Genomic DNA, 19,938 nt, shown 5'->3' with positions numbered 1-19,938 from the left:
AAGACATTCTGGCTGTAAGGGAAGAAGCTTGCACTGCCAGCAGTGCTTTGGGAGAAAACTCAAATAACCTAGTGTTATGCCACAGTCTCTTAGTTTTTTTGCGGAAGGAATTCTAGCACAGCAAACTGCTCTTTGCCTCCAGTCAGCCTTCTGGGTTTGCTCAGCTGCTCAACTGGGCAAACAGGTGGATATTTCCAAGAGCAGAGGGAATATATGAACCTAAGCTAAAACCTGGATCCTGGTTGTGTGTTTCTGTCTGTCAGCCACAGGGGGGGCCCTTACCCTGGGGTGCTCAGGAGAGAGAGTGTTGGTCACTGGAGGCCAGTGACTGGTAATCTAGGCAGCGGTCACCAAATTTTTTGACACCAGGGACTGGTTTCATTGGAGACAATTTATCCACAGACTGGGGTTGGCGGGGGTGAAGGGGGGTGGGTGGTGATTTCAGGATGATTCAAGCACATTACATTCAAGCTCACCTCCTTCTGTGTGGCCTGGTTTCTAATAATAGGCCTGGACTGGTACTGGTCTGTGGCCCCGGAGTTTGGGGAGCCCTGATGGAGGGATTCCAAACAGAATGAGACACCGCACCTCCTTTTTTTTTCCTTCCAGCCCTGGTCTGGAACTGAACACTTGTTTCCTTTGACCCCAGCCTGAGGGTTCCTGCTGCCTCTGGGCAATTTAGCCTTGACCATTTCTAACAGGGAGTACCTAGCACAGGAACCTCTTCTGACCCACATAAAGGGGACTCCCTGTCCAGCTTTCCTTTTGCTTTCACTGCTTCATGCTTCCTGTCACCACCAGCCTCTGATACTGTCTCAGCACACATTTTGTCCCCACTCCTTGACCCTGTAGTTGTCCTTTCTCAACAGGCCCAGTTGGAGCTTCACAGAGGAAGCCTTATATATCCATGCTTTTCAGATTAGAGTGTGCAATATGTTTGCCAGGAGGGGGGAAATCAGCTGTTAAGGATGGATTGTTGTAAGGATGGATAGAACCGATTGTTGCCTTTCTCCTTTGGTTACGAGTTCCCTAGGTCTGGGGTCAATAGAGCTCCATCACCTGCATTTTTAACAAGTTCTCGGGAGGTGCTGCCAGTGAGGGCCACTTTGAGAACCACTGTCTTAGGGAAGAAAAGCTGCTGCGGCACGAGCTCCCCCTTTTCTCCACGTCTCTCTCAGATGCATTCACATATGCATGCCATTGTCCCCTCTCCGTGGTAAATTCCGGCTTTTGGACTCTGTGTCTAATGGTTGCACTCCTGTCCCCAGTTACGAGTGGTTAGAGGGTTGTTAGAGACAAATCCTGTTCGCACCTCCAGCCCTGCTCAGCTTTGCTCCCATCACCTTCACTGGTTTTCCACCGCAAATGGTGCCCGCTGCACCCTCTTTCCCTACTCCTTGCGTTAAGTGCAGCCTTTTCAGCAACTTCGCTGCCAGGCTGCCCACTTGCCTCCTGCACTCCGCAGCTCTGGGGAAGCGCCCCTGTGCGGCTGCTGCTCTCCCTCGCCAGACCCAGCCCTAGGTGGACCCTATCTGGCTCAGACTCCGCTGCGTGGGGTAGGACCGGTGCTGAAAGCTCCGGTGTTGAGCTTTGGGAGCTGTAGGCGGAATGACAGGGGGGTGGGCGTAGCAGCGTCAGGTGGCTGCTGTGCGTCCGGTGCACCGCCCAGTCAGTCCCTGTTAGGTGCTCTGCCTCAGCGGAGCTGGAGCACTTTCAACCCAGCACTTGTGTTTGAGGCTCGGGACCCCTCCGGGAGAAGCTGAGATGTGATCCCTTCGATTGCCCATTGCCCCCTCTGGCATCCTGCCTGCTTCTCCCACTTCCTCTCCCACTCCACGGCCCCACTGGACGGCGGCGAGCATTTGCCTCCATCTCCAGGGAGAGAGGAGCGGACACAAGGCGCACAGCCCCGCAGAAGTTGGGCTCCGCGGGGCAGCGGTGATCCAGCTGCTAGAGAAGGGTGGGCTGGGGCAACCGAAGAAGGAAGGCGCAGTGAAGGTGTCTGGGTCTGGGCTAACAGTGACTGGAAGAGGCGCTTGAGCTGGCCCGTCCCGCTCCCCTGACCTCGGGGCACGGGGCGGGGGGAGAAATGCTGAGCTCGCGCCCAGGCGGCGGCCACCACGGCAGCAGCCTCAGCAGTAGCTTGAGCAGCGGCACCGGCGGGACAGCGACAGCGGGGGCGGCGCAGGCGCATTGTGCCCCGCGGAGCCTGCAGTTCCCGAGCCCCGTGTGCGGCACCGCCACAGTCTGGGCAGCTGCGGCCGGGGGAGCGCTACTACCATGAACTGCCTGGTCCTCCTCCCCAGAGCTGCTCATCCGGGTTGGGCTGGAGACACAGTCAGGGGACCCCGTCGCCACCGCACCCCCTCTTCTTTCGGCTCCATCTTCTCCTCCACCTTTTCCTACTCTTCCTCCACCTTCTCTTCCTGCATCCCCCCCTCCCCCGCCGCGGATCCTGGACGCCGCTCTCCAGACCCAGGATGCCGGGGGGCAAGAGAGGGCTGGTGGCACCTCAGAACACATTTTTGGAGAACATCGTCAGGCGCTCCAGTGGTAAGAAGAGTTGCAGTTCAGAACACCCCTACTTCTATTCTGCACACGCGTGTGCGCCCCCCATCCCACCCCTCTCCCAAAGGGGGCGGGGATGAAGGCAGCCCAGCCTGGTGGCTTCAGTGACTAGCTGGACCTGATTTTGGATGGGGGTGGGAATGAGTGGTGCTGGAAAGTTAGTTGTACCTTCTCCGCAGGACGTCCTCACCCCCCCTCCCACCTGTCCAGAGCCAGAAACAGGAGGAAGCTTTGGGGGGGGGGGCGGGTAGGGTGCAGGTGCACCTGGAGAATAGCGTTGAGTTTCGGTTTGGTGAGGGCTGTATGTCTTGTCCATCCTCTTTCTACGTTTTTTCCCCCAAGTAGGTTGCAGAGACTGAACAAATTCTTAGAGTTGAATCTCAGTGCAAGGGCTTCCTTCAAGTTGGGAATGGCTGTGAAAGTGGATACTTAATAAGATTTGTCTCTGATTTGGCTTTTGGGCTCAATGGGCACTGCTGGAAGGAACCTTATGCTAGGGAGTGTACTTGAAGCTGAACCTAATGAAGAGAATGCTTGAAAAATGGGAAGACAATTACTATGGTCAAATATATGTTGAAAGTTTCTTTAAAAATTTTTTTGCATTGGCTTATAATGACTCATATGATATTTGATTTGACTTAAACAGGAGAAATGTAGAAGGGAAGCAATAGTTTCTGTGCTTTTAAAGTAACCAGAGAAAGAATGTTTAAAGTGGCACTTTTACCTTGATACTGATGTGAAGGTTTTCTTGCCTTAAATTGTCTTTAAGATGCCATCTGTTTATGCATTCATTTCCTCCAATACACTCTGAATGGGGATGGTTACATATTTCACATTTGAAGACCTAATAAACTTTGCAGTTGACTGAAATCTCTACATCTTCCACTTGCTTTAAATTCTTTTATATAATTTTCACTTTTATAAGGAAGATAGGTAAAGTAGCCTATAAAGTATTCCCCCTCCTCCCCTTTGGGGGCTGTTATTTTGTTTTTAAATCCCTTGCTTGGAGAATTGTGGGAGAGACATTTCTGCATATTGTTCACAGTAGAGCTTGGACCAAAGCAATTGAAATACTCTCTGCAGTTCCATAATTGTTCATTTATTCTTTGTTTATTCATTAAAACAATATTTTTGGGGGTTCCTTATACAACAGACACTCTGTGGGGTCCTTTGAGTAAAAAAAATGATTAAGAAATGTCTGTTCTCAAGAAGTTCCCTGCCTAGGGGGCAAGAGCAAAGCACACTCAAATGATACTAAACAATTGAACACAATGATGCTCTCCCTGAGTTGGTAGCTTAGATTATATTAATTCTCACATTAGGATCTCCGCTAAAGCTGGGTTTGGGGACTGTATATGTATTTAAATGTCCTGAGCTGTTTTTCATAAAGCTCTGGCATGTGACTTTATTTCTTCCACGGGGGTTAACATCTGGTACTGTATAGTCTAGAGTAGACTTTTTGGGTTGGATCTAATTTTTAAAAACCTATAACATTTTTATTTATTCCAGTGTAATTTCAAATGTGTTTTTTAATTTTTTCATGATGATATAAAATATACATTTATAATGGTAGGCAGTTTCTATGTTTATCTGTTATCTTCTTCTGTTAATATTATTCCAGACCTAACAAGGGGATATTACTGTTCAAACAGAGTTTGGAATATTTAAAAGTTCTTAGAATCAGTTAAGATACAGTAGTCTTATTTCAGCTTTCTCATCCTCTTGAGTTATTTTAACTCCTGTATTTTGCCCCGTGAAAGGACTTTGCAAAATAAAGAATAAAACCTATAGGTTCTCGATTGCTCTGTAGGGCATCCAGAAAGCAGATGATAATTCCTTGACTGAAGTTTCCTAATACAGCATCTTTAGTTGAAACTTCTTATACGGTCTGGCACTATGAGTCAGTTTTTAGATGACCTTTTATTTCAGATGTACCATGAAATTAAGACTTCCCTTGTGTGGCTTAAAAATATCTGCTTCTGTTACCTCCATTTTATATCTTCCATCCAAGTTGGTGAATGTCCTATCTTTTTCACACGGTATGTTCATAATCACTTCATTGGTTTAGGGTTTCTTTTCATGGATAACACCAAGTTCGAATGAAAATTTATCTGTTTTGGCATTTTACATACCACCTCTAATTGCTTATTGCTAACTTGTAATGCTACTGCTCAAAGCCCCTGAGATTTGTTTGGAATGTGATAACTTAGGTAAGTATATGTGCTTGTGCATGTAATAAATACTGGGAAGTCTCAGTACCACTTTTATAGGTGGCAAAATTACACCTGTAATTTTTTACTTATGAAGTATTAAAAAATTTACTCCCAATATGTGTGCAAGTATCTCATAGTTGTTGCCATTTCTGTATGATTTGGCAGAGGAGTAGATCCATTTACTCTGAGAAGTTATTTAATTGGGATTAACAGAGAAAATTCCCTTCAGAATTCTCACAGGCAGATCGAGTTTGTCACAGTGAAGATTTTATTATTCACTAATTTAACAACATTGAAAGTGAAGTGTTGGTAGAGTTTTAGTGGAAAAAGAAAGGAAAGGAGGGGTAGCTCCCAGTATATTTAAGAACTGGAGAGACAGGCTGGGATTGTTTTAGTCCATGATATGCTTCTCTTTCTGATACAACATCACTTTCTTGTTTTAGTGTGAGTCAGATGAAACAGAAGCAATACCTAGAGATGCACACAGATTAACATGCAGACTGATATCCCCCTATACGCAAAGATAGTGCAGGAGAAAACACCCTTTCTCTCTCTCTCACACAAAGACAAATGTAGAAAGTAATAGAAATACAGACAGGAAGGGAGGTGGGTTGTGGGGGAGAGAGAGAAGGACACACACACACACACACACACACACACACACGGAGGGAGATCATTGAGATTAGACATGAAAGGGAAACAGACACAAAGAGAAAACAAAACATCAGGCACTTATTTGTCCATGGATGTCATTAATGAGCTGAAGCCTCAGCCAATTAGAAATCCATCGGACAACTTCTTGATGATGCTTTTAAATGTGAGGAGTTCCTAATAAAATTCCGAACTCCTCAGCTGCAATTTCCCAGAATAATGGTGCTATATTCTGAGCCCCAGAGTAGCAGTCTAGCCCATTTGCTGTTATTTTCCACCTCCCGAGATGGGATTGTTATTTTTCTTATTTAGTTGACTCAGTCTATTATGGGCAGACATTACAAATTGTTACTGGTGGTTCAAAGTCTATAAAATAAAGTAAGATCAAACCAAATAATGAGGACCATTGAGTAAGATGGGTACACACATCCTTTAAAGAAAAATCCCCAAATATTAAAAGTAGGGAATTTATTTAGTTTTAAGATAAAAGACCAGATCATTTCAGACAAATAAAAGGAATTATGATGATTCTTGCCATGTGATTCTAGTAGGTATAGAGAGCACATTATTAGCCCAAGAAGTAACAGTCAAAAGGGCCAATAGCAAGGTTTAAATACATTTTTCAGATACGTTGGTAGGTAGGGAGAATTTGGGAACTGTGTGGTGAGTTCATTACATCTGTGCAATGTCTCATAGAAGGTCTCTGGCCCAAAGTGCTTATTAACTAAATCGTGTCTGGAACATTATTAGGCTACCTTCGCTCATTTAAATTTCAATTATTTATGCAAGCTGTTCATCAACATATACTGGGCTGTAAGGAACAAATACACTTGCGGGTAAAGGGAAAGTCACTGAAATAAAACAACAGTTTTTAGAACTATGAGATTGAATTTTTAGGTGCAAAAAACAAAGCATTTCCAAGGCCTTCAGTGTGGTCATGTCTTTGGGCAGCACGTTTTATCAGATGTTGTCTCTGATTCCTTGACAAATCGGCAGAAATGGTTATTTTGGGTAACAGTAAACTAGGTTGCCATTTTGAAAAATGATAACTTTGAAAATAGTGTTTATTAGAAATTAAATATTGTTCTTCAATATTTTGAACATTATGAAAAACTACAAATGTTTTTCTCTTTAGAGAAAAAAAGGGCTCAGGAAAAAAAGACAGTGCAGGTAGTATTTTATGAACCACTTAACTTTCAAGAGAAGAAGTTCAGTATACTCAATTTCTGTTTTTCTTGAGATACCCAGCTGCACCAGCAATTTCTTTACTCAGTTTTTTTTTCCTTATAGGAATATCCAAAGTGATTTTGTGCTGTAATTAACGTGTAAAAACTGAGATCTAAAAAAGAACCTGTAGGAGAGAAAATAAACTAGTGATTTAACAACAAAAAAAGAATATAACTTTTAGGTATTATCCAATTTGAAAGAAGTGGTGAAAAAATGGGTATTTTGGGTAAAATTTCTTGGTATTTTCTCTTGAAAAATTTTCTTTAACATTTAAATCACAATTTAGGAAAATGTTGATAAAAGCACGTGGTGTTTTAGAAGCATTGGTTTACCCAGTCTTACAATGTATCACTTTCACTATTAGAGTATCATAGAGATTAAAATGATACCGACAACTTCCTAAATTATATTTATAAATAAGCCAGGGATCATCGCTTGCTTTGGAGTCCATGCTGCATTATGTGAGGAATGCAGTGCTCTCCTGACTACAGAGCTGTTTGCCCCAGGGCACTCTGGCCCTCATTCGAGTTTCCCTCTTTGCTTATCTTTTGCTTGATTCCAGAAGTAGGGTGTGTGTGAAATCCATGCGCCTAGCCATCTTTTGACTGCCCTACTAACAGGACCATGTAAGACATGATTTTTTGATAGAAGGGAGCAGCTATGATTATTTTAATCGACAGTGACTGATTCGATTTCCAAAAAGAAATCCCTTAGTTTAGTCAATATTTACCTTTGGCTCTCATTGTTAATAACAGCTGTTTGCTAGCCTCGACCAACAATGCTTCCATATTCTCCAGTGTCTGGCCTAGGAAAAGGTTGTATGAATATTTCTCCAAAACTCTGTTGTTAGGACTCACCACCAGAGGTCACTGTAGGCTCTGTCTCAGGTGAACCAAGTAGTTACTTTTGTTCTTTTTCTGTTTTTTTTTTCCTTATTTCCTTAAATTTGATGGGAAGTTAAAATCCATGTAGTTAGTTATTACTTCAGGAAGAAAATATTTAAAATATCATACATAGAAAAGTAAAACCAAGAAAGGTAGTCATTGCAATCTTATTTTAGTTGATGGTAAACAACATTTAATGACTGAATGGGATATTAATAAAGACAGTTTATGCAGAGGAATAAATGTAAATAAATTTTAGACTAGTAGAACATTTACTTTGTGAGATGGACAAAATTTTATTATAATAAACCCTTTCAGTGTGGTGGTAAATATATGAAATATAAGGAAAATGCCGTATAAATAAGGTTTGTACTAGAAAGATGACTATAATATAGAAGATATATTAAATTTCAATAAAATTTGCCCTCCAGCATATGTCTTGCTTTAATTTATGTGAAATTGGTGAGTCAGTTCATGGCAGTGCTCTGATTTTATTGACAGTTCCCAGATTTATGGTTACTTGCGTACTAGGATATGATTGTAGTACTTTTCCATTATCCAAAATTTTAAAATAAAATGCAGAGCTAAAACTAATATTCTTCAAAGTTCTTCAAACTTATTAAGTTACCCCCCAAAATATGATTGGAGGTAATATTACTTTAAGTAGTGTTTCCTATTAATCAGCAAGTCTGAATCTTGGACTTAGGGATTTTTGGGGGGGTGTGGGGTGGGAGGGAGGGTTAGAAACTGCATATTGAAATGTGCTTTGAAATGTCCTCAACAAAATTAGTTTAATGGGAAAATTAAAATATGGCATGTACTAATTATATGAATAGAAATGCTTTGTTGCTAAATCAAATGAACATGAATAAGTCACAACCAAAAACTAGTGGCAGTTGTTGTAAAAACAGGTTGAAGAAAGTAGTCCTGATGTGAGTCCATCTATGAGATGGTATTTATGAAACATTTTCCCTTTACCAGTGGCAGAGTCAAATTTCAAAAAAGCCTATCTTATATTCTTGTCACATATACTCAAAAAGGAAAGAAAACGATAACTATGTGAGGTAATAAATAAAATAATTAGCTCGATTGTGCTAATCATTTCACAGTGTGTACATACATCAATCCATTAAGTTGTACAACCTGAAGTATAAACAATTTTTATTTGTCAATTATACCTTAATAAAGTTGAAAAAGAAATCCTCAGTGTATTCCACCAGACACTCTAATTGAATAATGTATGGCATGACCCCTTTTTATCATTGAGTAATGAATAAAAAGAATTATTTAAATATCCTTACTTCATATAATGTAGAAGTTAATATTGGAAAGGTTTAGTCTTGAAAAATATTTGATTGGATGAGGGCAGTAATAATGTAATCTCATAAATCAGTGTGCAGTTGAAACATTTTGGTTTGGTTGTATGAGGTTACTTTAAAATAGACACATTTGTATATAGTCTAGATAGTAGTTTTGTGATAAGTTTTCACATGGAAAAAGGTAGAAAAATTAAATAAAGAGCAGAGTAATTTAGATAAGAAAGAGTGGTTGAAAAGCTACATGAAATTTCATTGAATTTCTCTGAAGCTACATGAATTTCTTTCTTGGGATCTGGTCCATTAGGAGAAATATGAGTACTATGTATGAAGTCCTATTGATTTCAAGAGATAAGCAATTTGAGTTCTGAGTTTAAGTGTACAGTCATAGCAGTTTCTAGACACTGACATATAACTGGGAAGTCATGAACATGTTGATACATGAACTAAGCTCTGTGAGGATTTGGGTCATACCTGCACATACTTTAACATCCTCCACTGTGAAGAGCACACAGCACTAAATTCTAGTTGAATAAATGCTTTCTGATTTTGTCTCCTAAGTTAAACAAGTCCATAATAGATCCCCCCCCAAACAATGCTGCTTAAATCTGTTAAGTAAGCTTGTATAAGTAATTGCACAGTTTAACACATTTCATCAATGTGTACATTTGAAACTGGAAATCGCATTGTATAGGGCCAATCAGATGGGTTTCTTGAGAGCATGAGAGGTGAATGTGTAAGTGATCTCATGCTCATCTTCTGTTCCAACTTGATGTACAACTGAAATAGTTTCTAACTCTTTGTTCATATCTCCAAGGGCTTAAAAGCACAAGTACTTTATGCAAGAAAGAACTTTCTTTTTTTTTTTACTTTTCCAAATAACATGCTCCCAATGTTTTTCTTCAACCTCTGTAAACTTTTCCATGTGAGGTGTCTCAGTCTCTGTGCATTTTTTTTAAATTTTTTTTATTGATTATGCTGTTACAGTTGTTCTATTCCCCCTTTATTCCCCTCCACCCTACCCCCCATCCCCACCATCACCCCCCCTTTAGTTTATGACCATGTGTCTCAAGTCCTTTAGATTCTATATTTTCCATGCTATTCTTGCCCCCCCATCTATTTTCTATCTACTGTCTATGCTACTTATTTTCTGTACCTTCTTCCCCCTTCTCCTCCTCCCACTCCCCTGTTGCTAACCCTCCTTGAGATCTTCATTTCTATGTTTCCACTCCTGATCTAGCTGTCCTTTTAGTTTGCTTTCGTTTTAGGTGTGGTTGTTAATAACTGTGAGTTTGTTGTCCTTTCACTGTTCATGTTTCTTTAACTTCTTTTTCTTAGATAAGTCCCTTTAACGTTTCATATAATAAGGGCTTGGTGATGATGAACTCCTTGAATTTGATCTTATCTGAGAAGCACCTTATCTGTCCTTCCATTTTAAATGAAAGTTTTGCTGGATCGAGCAATCTTGGTTGTAGGTCTTTAGATTTCATGACTTGGAATAACTCTTTCCAGCCCCTTCTTGCCTGTAAGGTCTCTTTTGAGAAATCAGCTGACAGTCTGATGGGGACTCCTTTGTAGGTGACTGTCCCCTTAGCTCTTGCTGCTTCTAGGATTCTCTCCTTCATTTTAATCTTGGCTAATGTAATTATGATGTGCCTTGGTGTGTTCCTTCTTGGGTCCAACTTCTTTGGTACTCTCTGAGCTTCCTGGATTTCCTGGAAGTCTATTTCCTTTGCCAGTTTGGGGAAATTCTCCTTTATTATTTGTTCAAATAAGTTTTCCACTGGTGGCTGTGCCTTTCCCCCTTCTGGTACCCCTATAATTCGGATGTTGGAGCGTTTAAAGATGTCCTGGAGGTTCCTAAGACTCTCCTCATTTCTTTGAATTCTTGCTTCTTGACTCTTTTCTGTTTGGCCATTATTTGCTTTCTTCTGGTCCACTCCATTGATTTGAGTCCCAGTTTCCTTTTCATTGCTATTGGTGTCCTGTGCAACTCCATTCATTTCAATTAGTTTCGCCTTCATATATTTGTCTAATTGTGGCTATAATCAACCAGTTCTGTGAGGATCCTGATCACCAATGTTTTAAACTGTGCGTCTGTGAGTTTTGCTATTTCTTCATCGCTTAGATTTATTTCTGGGGCTCTGAGATCCTCCTGCGCCATTCTTGTCTGTTCGGGCCCTTTAAGTGTGGGAAGTGGCGCCTTGGATTCCCAGGTCGCTGGGTTGTGACGCTGTATGTGGGGGCGTGGCCAGAGCGGGGGAAATGGCGACCCCCTCTGCCGCTTCTCACAGCTGGGTGCGGAGGAGCAGTGCCTTAGGTGGTTCACCTGGGCCGGGCCACTCAGAGTCGCTGGGTTATGACGCTGTATGTGGAGGTGGGGTCAGAGCAGGGAAAGGCGGTGCCCTCCACTGCCGCTTGCGGTGGGGACCTGCCGGCCCGGTCCAACCGCCCACTCCCTCGCCTGTCCACCCTCGCACAAATGCGCGACCTCAGTCAACACGCAGCCCCGGGCCCGGCTGTCTCCCCCCGCGGTCGCTCGCCTGGTTGCTCGCTGGGTCGCTCACTAGGTCTGACCCTGCGCCTGGATTCCGCGGGCCTGAGTGTGTCTGGCCGAGTCCTCCTGTGCAACCCTGCTCCACCAGCCGCTGGTTTCGCCCCTTACCGGTCAGGCTGAAGAATTTGTTGTTAACGGACTTCCGAAAAGTTCAATTTTCCGTGTTCTAGCTGTGTTTTCTGTTGCTAATATTTAGTTTTCTCTAATCTTGGTTGTGGGAGAAGGCACGGCACATCCACCTATGCCTCCATCTTGGCGGAAGTCAAGAAAGAACTTTTAAAAAATCTATATATTCTTATTAAACTATTTTATAAACAATTTTGCAGTTAGGAGTTATTGATGATAAGTTTTATCACTGAGAATCAATCCTTACCAGGTTAAGTATTTTCTGAGTGTTTTGCCCTGAGGAGCAGCTACAGTTCTACACTGTATTTGGTGGAGGGAGAAAATGAATTTTGACTATTTAGAGACTGCAGAGCCCTTGTCAGATCACCAAGTTTAACTGAAAATCAAACAACTTACTTGGATCGAGGGGAAAAGTAACCTTTATCCTGATCTTTTCTATAAGTCTTTTTTTTTGTCTGCTGGCCTATTTTTTTTATATGGGGCAAATTAAAACACAATGAGCTTATTTTCTTATACTAGTAGCATTGAGAGAATAGAAAACTTTTTCAAGGAAGCTTAAATAAATAGCCCTAGAATAAAGTCTCTTAAAAACAACTCCCATCCTTTTGCTTGATCCTCATACTCTTTCCAGTTAATCATTTATTAATTCAACAAATTTGTTGTGGGCTTACAGTGTGCTAGGAACTGATCTAAGCATTGGGGATGCATAATGAACACAATGATAAAAATGATGTTTCTTTCTTTCTTTTTTTTTATGTGAGGGCAATGCACACACTGGTTAAGAGCAATAGGTTCTGGGGGTTGCGTTAAAATCCCTGGTCTGAGAGTTACTAGCTCTTTGGCTTACTTATCTGTACCTAGTTTTCTCCTCTGTAAACTACAAGTAATAATGGTATCTAGATTATGGTGTTAAGAGTGAAGATTAAATAAGGTAGTATGTGCAGAGTACTAAGAATAGTATTTGGCATGTAAGAAGCAGTGTAAGTACCAGTGCTGTTGGTTTTATTATCATCGAGATGTTTAAATCTTTGAATGCACCATCTGTAGTTGCCTTTACTTCTTGGTTGCATCTGTTTTCAACCTATTTCTGTCTATACCATATTGTTGAAGTTTCCTAGAAGGTTACATACAAGTGAACATTCTTGTGACTCCAAAGGCCTTTTGTTGGTCCGTATAGGTCTGGCTTTGCAGGATTTGAGACTGTGCCCCCCTACCTTCCCACATCCATGCTCACCTTTTGGATTTCATGTCTTCGCACTCTCTCCTGCCCTTTTTCCTGAGTTCCCTTTCTGTTTCCTTTTTCTTCTCCTCTTTTCCTCTCCTCTCCTCCCTCTGAAGAGTGAATAGTTATCCAAGTTCAATCTTCAGCTGTCTTTTAGAGCGCACTTGTCCTCTGTGCTGGCTTTATCCTCTCTGTGCTCCAGCCCCATATTCCAATGGCCTGTACAATTTCTCCTCTTATACTTGTCCCAAATTACCTAAAACTCAGTGTGGCCAGAACTGAATTTATCATTGGTTTTGGCTTCAAACAGACTTAATTTCTTTGGTATTTTCCCATTTCTGTCAAAGGTGTTGAGACACAATTACCAATCATCAGTCCTTCAGGGTAAGGTTTTGCTATGTTCTTCTTTTATGCCCCCCATAAATGCTGTGTGCAGAATGAGTGCATTTATGCCATTCACTATACTGACACATATCAGGGCATGAAACATCTCCACAAGTGACATCAGATGCAGCCAGTACATATAAAGATGATGGACCAAAGAAAGAATGTCAGATGGAAAAAAAGAGTTTGGCTTGGGAACAAAATATCTCCTCTGAGAATGAGGACTGAAAGGTATGATACCTTCTCCCATTTATTCCTCAAGTGGTCTGTCTCTACTGGAGCAAGACCATGGTCAAGGTAACTGGTCATCTTTCTGGAACTGGTTATCTTTCTGCTGCAGGGCATTTCCAAGCTCAGAGAACGGTGCTCTCAACAAAGCAGAGGCGTGTCAATCTTGATGACACATACTTCTATCCTGGCTTGAGCCTTTACCTACAGTGACACACCAGAACTCTCCAGAATTATTAAAACTGCTGGAAAAACTCAGCAAAACCACAAATGCAGTGGATCTTGCTTGCACTGTGCCTCATGATAGTAAGGGCTTAATAATATTAATTTTTTTCTCTCTAAGATAAGGTTTGGGTAGCTTCTCTCCTCTTTCTCCCTCCCTCCCTTCCTTCCTTTCTCTTTTATCCTGAAGAAAGTAAAGTATTAAAAGTTGAGATTTCCATAAACTGGTGGATCTGAGCTTAAAAGCAGTTGGATGCACTTTACCAAGGACTTAATTAGTTGGAGGAAAAAACAAAACACATAAAACAAAAACAAATAGGCACCCCTTCTCTACTCAACAAAAACCTACTATTTAGAGCCAAAGAAGCATCAGTTCTCTTCATCTCAGTGACTGGCAGTGGCTGAAGAAGCGGAAGAAGGCAGAAATGTCAGCCTCTTTTTGTAACTGGCCCAGTGAAATCTGGCTGAAGAAGAGAATTGCATTGAATTTGTGATCTGTATCTTCCCCTTGAACAATTAGCTCCTGGTGCATAGATAGTAGAAATTAAAATAAAATAGGACAAAGCTTTAGAAAATTAATTGGATTGTCAATGCATTCAGAAAAGCTCTGCTTATTTTTCTACCAGGTGTGCAGATTAGGCTAGTCTTTTAATTGAAATTCTTCATTAGTTATCTTGTCATTAGTGTTCAATTGCCTTAAAAGGTTAACTTCCAGGAAAATATATAATCCCTTCAGACGCAATTCATTTGCAAAGAAAAAGGTTTGTTTATTCGCAGGATTGAAAAATGCTGCCGAATCATTAAATATGTAATACTTTTTTCCCCTGATAAACACATCTTGACTTACTTAGTTTTTATCTAAGATTACATAATTAGTGAATGTCTTATGGCTTTAGGTATTTTAAGAAATTTTATTGTGATAAAATCCAGTATGAAACTGTAATTATCTGTGTTCATGTAAAGGGTTTTTGTTGTATTTGAGACTGTGAATCTCTAGGCCACATTGGAGTCATATTTTCCTTCTAATGATTCTGACCAGTGTTCGTTTCAGAAATCCATCTTTTAGTGAACAGATCACCAACTATTAATAGTACAGACTTTGAATTGTTGAACTTTTTTGTATATAGAAATATTTTTATAACAAAATTATTATTATTCCTACCAATAGAATTGTAGAATTTGCAGTATGTCACACATTCTAAACTACTTTGGCTAGATGGAAGAATAATGCCAGCCATCAAAGATACACAGAAACTTAAAAATGTACCTTTGATCTTGAAGGAAATGAAACATGGAGGCATATTTTTAACTTTGATGACAGCTGAACAAATTTGAATAAATTAACAGATATTTTTGCATATTTCAAACTCCCACAGTGATGGTCTGCCTAATGTTGGTAATATTATTATGTAATAATTAGTCTCATTGTGGAAGGGTACAAAGTGTATGTGTCGACATACACACATGCGTGCACACACACACACACATGCACACACACACATTTCCTTGTAGAACCAAAGGATAAAGGTGTGTTGTAAGGGCAGGGAAGATACCAGCCTTTTATTCTGTTGTCGATGTAGTGGAAGTGGGCAGCGTGCCTCCCGGATAACCACATGGTGGATGTGGCCATGACGCGTACATTATTTATACCTTTGTTTAACCACCTGTGCCAGGACTTTAGCCCAAATAAAATGTATTACATGTGCTTCAGTAATGGTTTTGTTGTTACTGTTCTATGAAACTTACATATATCTATGGATATAGCTCACTCAGAAGACAAGTTTAAAAAATAATATATATTCCATGATTTAAATTCACAAGTACAGGGAAATCTGTTTAGGAATATATATGTATACATATATGTATTTTAAATATTTTATTTATTTATTTTTAGAGGGAGGGGAAAGGAGGGAGAAAGGGAGAGAAACATCAGTGTATAGTTGCCTCTTGCATGTCCCCCACTGGGGACCTGGCCCACATTCTGGGCATGTGTCTTGACTGGGAACTGAAAGAGCAACCCTCTGGTTCTCCGGTCAGCACTCAATCCACTGAGCCATACCGGCCAGGGTTGTGTGTGTGTGTGTGTGTGTGTGTGTGTGTGTGTGTGTGTGTGTGTATTTTAACAAAATTGTCAGCTCTCTGAAGAGAAACACCTAGCATGATTCTTCCCTATATTCTTGACAATGTCTAACATTGCTCTAATAATTATTGATTCCTGTATGACTTTACACAAGAATCGAAATTGTTACATTTGATTTGATCATTTGACAAACATTCATGGTGCACAGTGATGAACAAACAGATGTGGTCCCTGACTTCATGGGACTTGGGGTCTGGTAGTGAAACAGGCATTCAGGTGACTCATATCAAATATTTAACTGCAAATCGTGGTGAGCATTTTGAAGGAACAGGGGAGGGTGCTGTGATTAAGGGTAAGAGGGACTAATGTTGGTTGGAAGATCATGTCAGGGGAGGCCCTTGTAAGGAAGTAGTGTTAAAGTGAGACCTAAAGTAAGAGGTAGCTAGATGGTGTGTGGGCAGAGGAATATTTTGGGCAATGAGAAAACATGGGAACAGTCCTAAGGACAGAAAAAGAAAATGGCTGGCTGAGTTTGTGAGGCTTAAAGGCCAGTGAATTGGGATTGCAGTGGGTGAAAAAAGAGTAAGAAGGGAAGGAAGGTGGAGGGAGACAGTTACAGGCCTGGCTATTCAGGGTGAGGCTTTGGTATTATATTCCAGTGCCAGGGACAGGTCTGGCTAGAAGGGTTACTTGTTGTGTAATGACAACTTGGATTGGAGGGAGGAGGAGTGATATTAGGGGACCAGCTCAGGAGAGTCTGACAATAGTCCAGAAGGCATGAATGAAGAAATATGAGGATGACTTTTCAGATTTTGACTTGAGCATCTGGGTATAGACAGAGGTGGGGAAGAGTTCCCTGAGAAAGGGAAATTTGGGAGACAGCTAGATTGGACTGATGCTATAGAGATCATTTGCATAATCACTGTCATCTAGCTTCCCCTTTATTCCTTTGAAGTAAAGAAGAACAAGACCAAAGGGAGCTCAGTGTGACTCTGTCCAGAGGTGATGTCTGTATTCTACTTATAGACATTCGGAAAAGAGTATCACAGGCCAGGCAATTAGCTCGGGCAGTCTGTTCTTGTGGATTAGAAAGGTATAGCTTCAGATTTTAATAAGAGCCTGATTTAGATGAGAAACAAAGTAAATTGTTGAATAAAACCAAAATCCCAAACCAAAACCTAACTTTATAATGAATATTTAACAAGTAGCATTGTTGAAGATATGCAACAATGCCCCCTTCTACCAACCTCTTAGAAAATGATACTGATTATTGCTACGTGGATTTTATTGTGTTGCTTTTAAGCCTCAAATTTCCCTTCTTGGTCGCTGATGTTTGGAATGTGCATTCTTTTTTTTGTTTGTTTTTTCAAAAATATATTTTATTGATTATGCCATTACAATCATCCTATTCCCCCTCTTCATTCCCCTCCACCCTGCATACCCCTCCTCCACCATTCCCCCCTTTTGATTATGTCCACATATCTCAAGTTCTTTAGATTCTATATTTCCCATACTATTCTTGACCTCCCCCTATCTATTTTCTACCTACTGTCTATGCTACTTATTCTCTGTACCTTCTCCCCCTTCTCCTCCTCCCATTCCCCTGTTGCTAACCCTCCATGTGATCTTCATTTCTATGGTTCTGCTCCTGATCTAGCTGTCCTCTTAGTTTGCTTTTGTTTTAGGTGTGGTTGTTAATAACTGAGTTTGCTGTCCTTTCACTGTTCATCTTTTTTATCTTCTTTTTATTAGATAAGTCCCTTTAATATTTCATATAATAAGGGCTTGGTGATGATGAACTCCTTGAATTTGATCTTATCTGAGAAGCACTTTATCTGCCCTTTCATTTTAAATGAAAGCTTTGCTGGATAGAGCAATCTTGGATGTAGGTCTTTGGATTTCATGACTTGGAATGCTTCTTTCCAGCCCCTTCTTGCCTCTAAGGTCTCTTTTGAGAAATCAGCTGACAGTCTGTTGGGAAGTCCTTTGTAGGTGACTGTCCCCTTATCTCTTGCTGCTCCTAGGATTCTTTCCTTCATTTTATTGTTGGCTAATGTAATTTTGATGTGGCTTGGTGTGTTCCTCCTTGGGTCCAAATTCTTTGGAACTCTCTGAGCTTCATGGACTTCCTGGAAGTCTATTTCCTTTGCCAGATTGGGGAACTTCTCCTTTATTATTTGTTCAAATAACTTTTCCATTTGTTCCTCTTCCTTCTCCCCTTCTGGTACCCCTTTAATTCAGATATTGGAACATTTAAAGATGTTCCATTTAAATGAGGTTCCTAAGCCTCTCCTCATTTTTTTGAATTCTTGTTCATTTTTTTCTGTTTGGTTGTTTCTTTCTTCCTTGTGGTCCACTCCATTGATTTGAGTCCTAGTTTCCTTTCCAATAGTTTCCACTATTGGTTTCCTGTGCATTTCCCTTCATTTCAATTAGTTTAGCCTTCATTTGTTCCTCTAATTTGTGACTAAAATCAACCAGTTCTGTGAGCATCCTGATCACCAGTGTTTTGAACTGTGCATCTGAGAGTTTGGCTGTTTCTTGGTCGCTTAGAGTTATTGGCTCTGGAGCTTTGAGTTCTTCTTGAGCCATAATGTTCTGGTCTGTTTGCGCCTGTTACATATGAGGGGCAAGCCCTACGTGTTCACCAGGGCAGGGCAACTCAGTTGCTGGGTTGTGATGCTGCATTCTTTAGCCCTTTGAATCAGAGGCTTGTGGAGGTTGGGGTGACTCAGGTCCTTCCTCAGGGAAGGCTGCTGACCTGGGAGAGTATCAGGACAGAGCCCCGAGCCAGGCTTCCTCTTTCTGCCTGCACTCCACTCTGCTGGGGCAGCTCTGTGCCTGGGTGTTAGGGTTTTGGGAATAAGTGTGATGATTTCTGGCTGGTGTGCTTCCCCAAAGGGAGGACTAAGTGAATGCAATCAGGGGAACACCCAATTGGCTTTCCTTAGAAGTAGTCTTGAAAACTTTGGAAAAACTGTAAATTAGTGAAAGTGTTTTATTCAGTATTTTGGTTTCTTTTTGTGAAGTTTTTTTGCCTTCATCTGGATTCCATGTCTTCCGTCCTTGTCGGTACCCTAGAATTCTTTTGTGTGGCTTAGCACTTCTGAAAATACCTTAAAACTTCTCTGTGCTGGTGCTCTGAAATATATCCCCTAGGGTTATTTGCATTAAAAAGTAGGAGAGGATGGGAGGGAGAGGGGGAGATTTAACCTCTCCCCTGCCCCCATTCACCCATTGTTAATGCCCATGGAATTTCTGGATCAGAATACAGTTTTCATAAAAACCAAACAAAAAGCCAAAAAACTGTCCAATCATGTCAGGTACAGGTCGTGTTGGAGCAGCTCAGAGGAAAATGTTCTTTTCTTGGAATTGCTGTAGAAAGGGAAGAAATATTTCACGTACTTCTATGTTATTTTCATTGACTGAATATAACCTCTCTTCTTCCAGAAATTCCTATTGACTAGAATTATTGACCTCAGGGTTTGCATATGATCTCCTTTAGGAATGGGATTAATATGCAGGGGTATTGAGTTGAATGTAGTTATTTTCCTACTGTCTGAAGGAATAACACCGTAAGAAGGAAGTGCTTTCTTTAAGTCACAGCAAAACAAAAGCTTAGACAGCAGTTCAGAAATACAGTGTGATAGAAGAGGAAGTCTTAGACAGTGAGGCCAGCTTCTATGTTTTGTCCCCACCAAGACACCCCTTTTCTAAGTTTGCTGAGTTCTTTAACTTTCCTGACCTGCCTTCCCATCCATAAAAAAGAAGGCAAGGATGCACAAGATGAATGTATTCATGAGCTTGGGGACCACCAGATGGTCTCGATAAAATGCAGGTTCTGATTGACCAGGTCTGGGGTGGGTCCCAGATTCTGCTTTGCCAGTAAAACTCCCAGGTGATAGTGGCCCACACTTTGAGCAGCACGGTACTAGGTGGAAATTTTCCAAACCTGGCTGAGCAGGAGACATTCCGCTGTGGCTGCATGTGTTTCATGCTGTGCCCTGGGGAGTCTGTTCATGGTGCCTGCATGAGGATTTAGCAGTCTGTATTTGTGATACTCATTACAGGATTCGGCTGCAGCTGCCAGCGTTTAGGAATGATCTAGGCAGTGAATTAGTGCTTCTCCACCATCACTACATGTAAGAACCAAATGAGAGGATTTAAAAACAAATATTGGGTTGACCAAAAAGTTCATTTAGTTTTTTCCCTATGATGGCTCTAGGAGAGATTTGTTGTCTTTAACTTTGTTTGAAACAA

General features: G+C 41.2%; 1 protein-coding gene across 1 annotated transcript in view; it reads left to right on the top strand.

The window, feature by feature from the left end:
- Positions 1-2,189: 2,189 nt before the first annotated feature.
- The window catches only part of KCNH5 (potassium voltage-gated channel subfamily H member 5), a 259,703-nt gene continuing 241,954 nt past the window's right edge, over positions 2,190-19,938 (top strand). The window contains exon 1 of the mRNA XM_037129143.2: positions 2,190-2,553. Within this exon, the coding sequence (XP_036985038.2) occupies positions 2,481-2,553 (73 nt within the window). The 5' untranslated portion in view covers positions 2,190-2,480. The remainder of the gene's footprint in view (positions 2,554-19,938) is intronic.

This window comes from Artibeus jamaicensis, unplaced genomic scaffold (assembly GCF_021234435.1).
Source record: "Artibeus jamaicensis isolate MK-2021 breed Jamaican fruit bat unplaced genomic scaffold, CSHL_Jam_final contig_851, whole genome shotgun sequence".
NCBI classification, from domain to species: domain Eukaryota; kingdom Metazoa; phylum Chordata; class Mammalia; order Chiroptera; family Phyllostomidae; genus Artibeus; species Artibeus jamaicensis.
The sequence above is the reverse complement of the archived record's forward strand: the minus strand, read 5'-3'. Positions and strand labels throughout refer to the sequence as shown.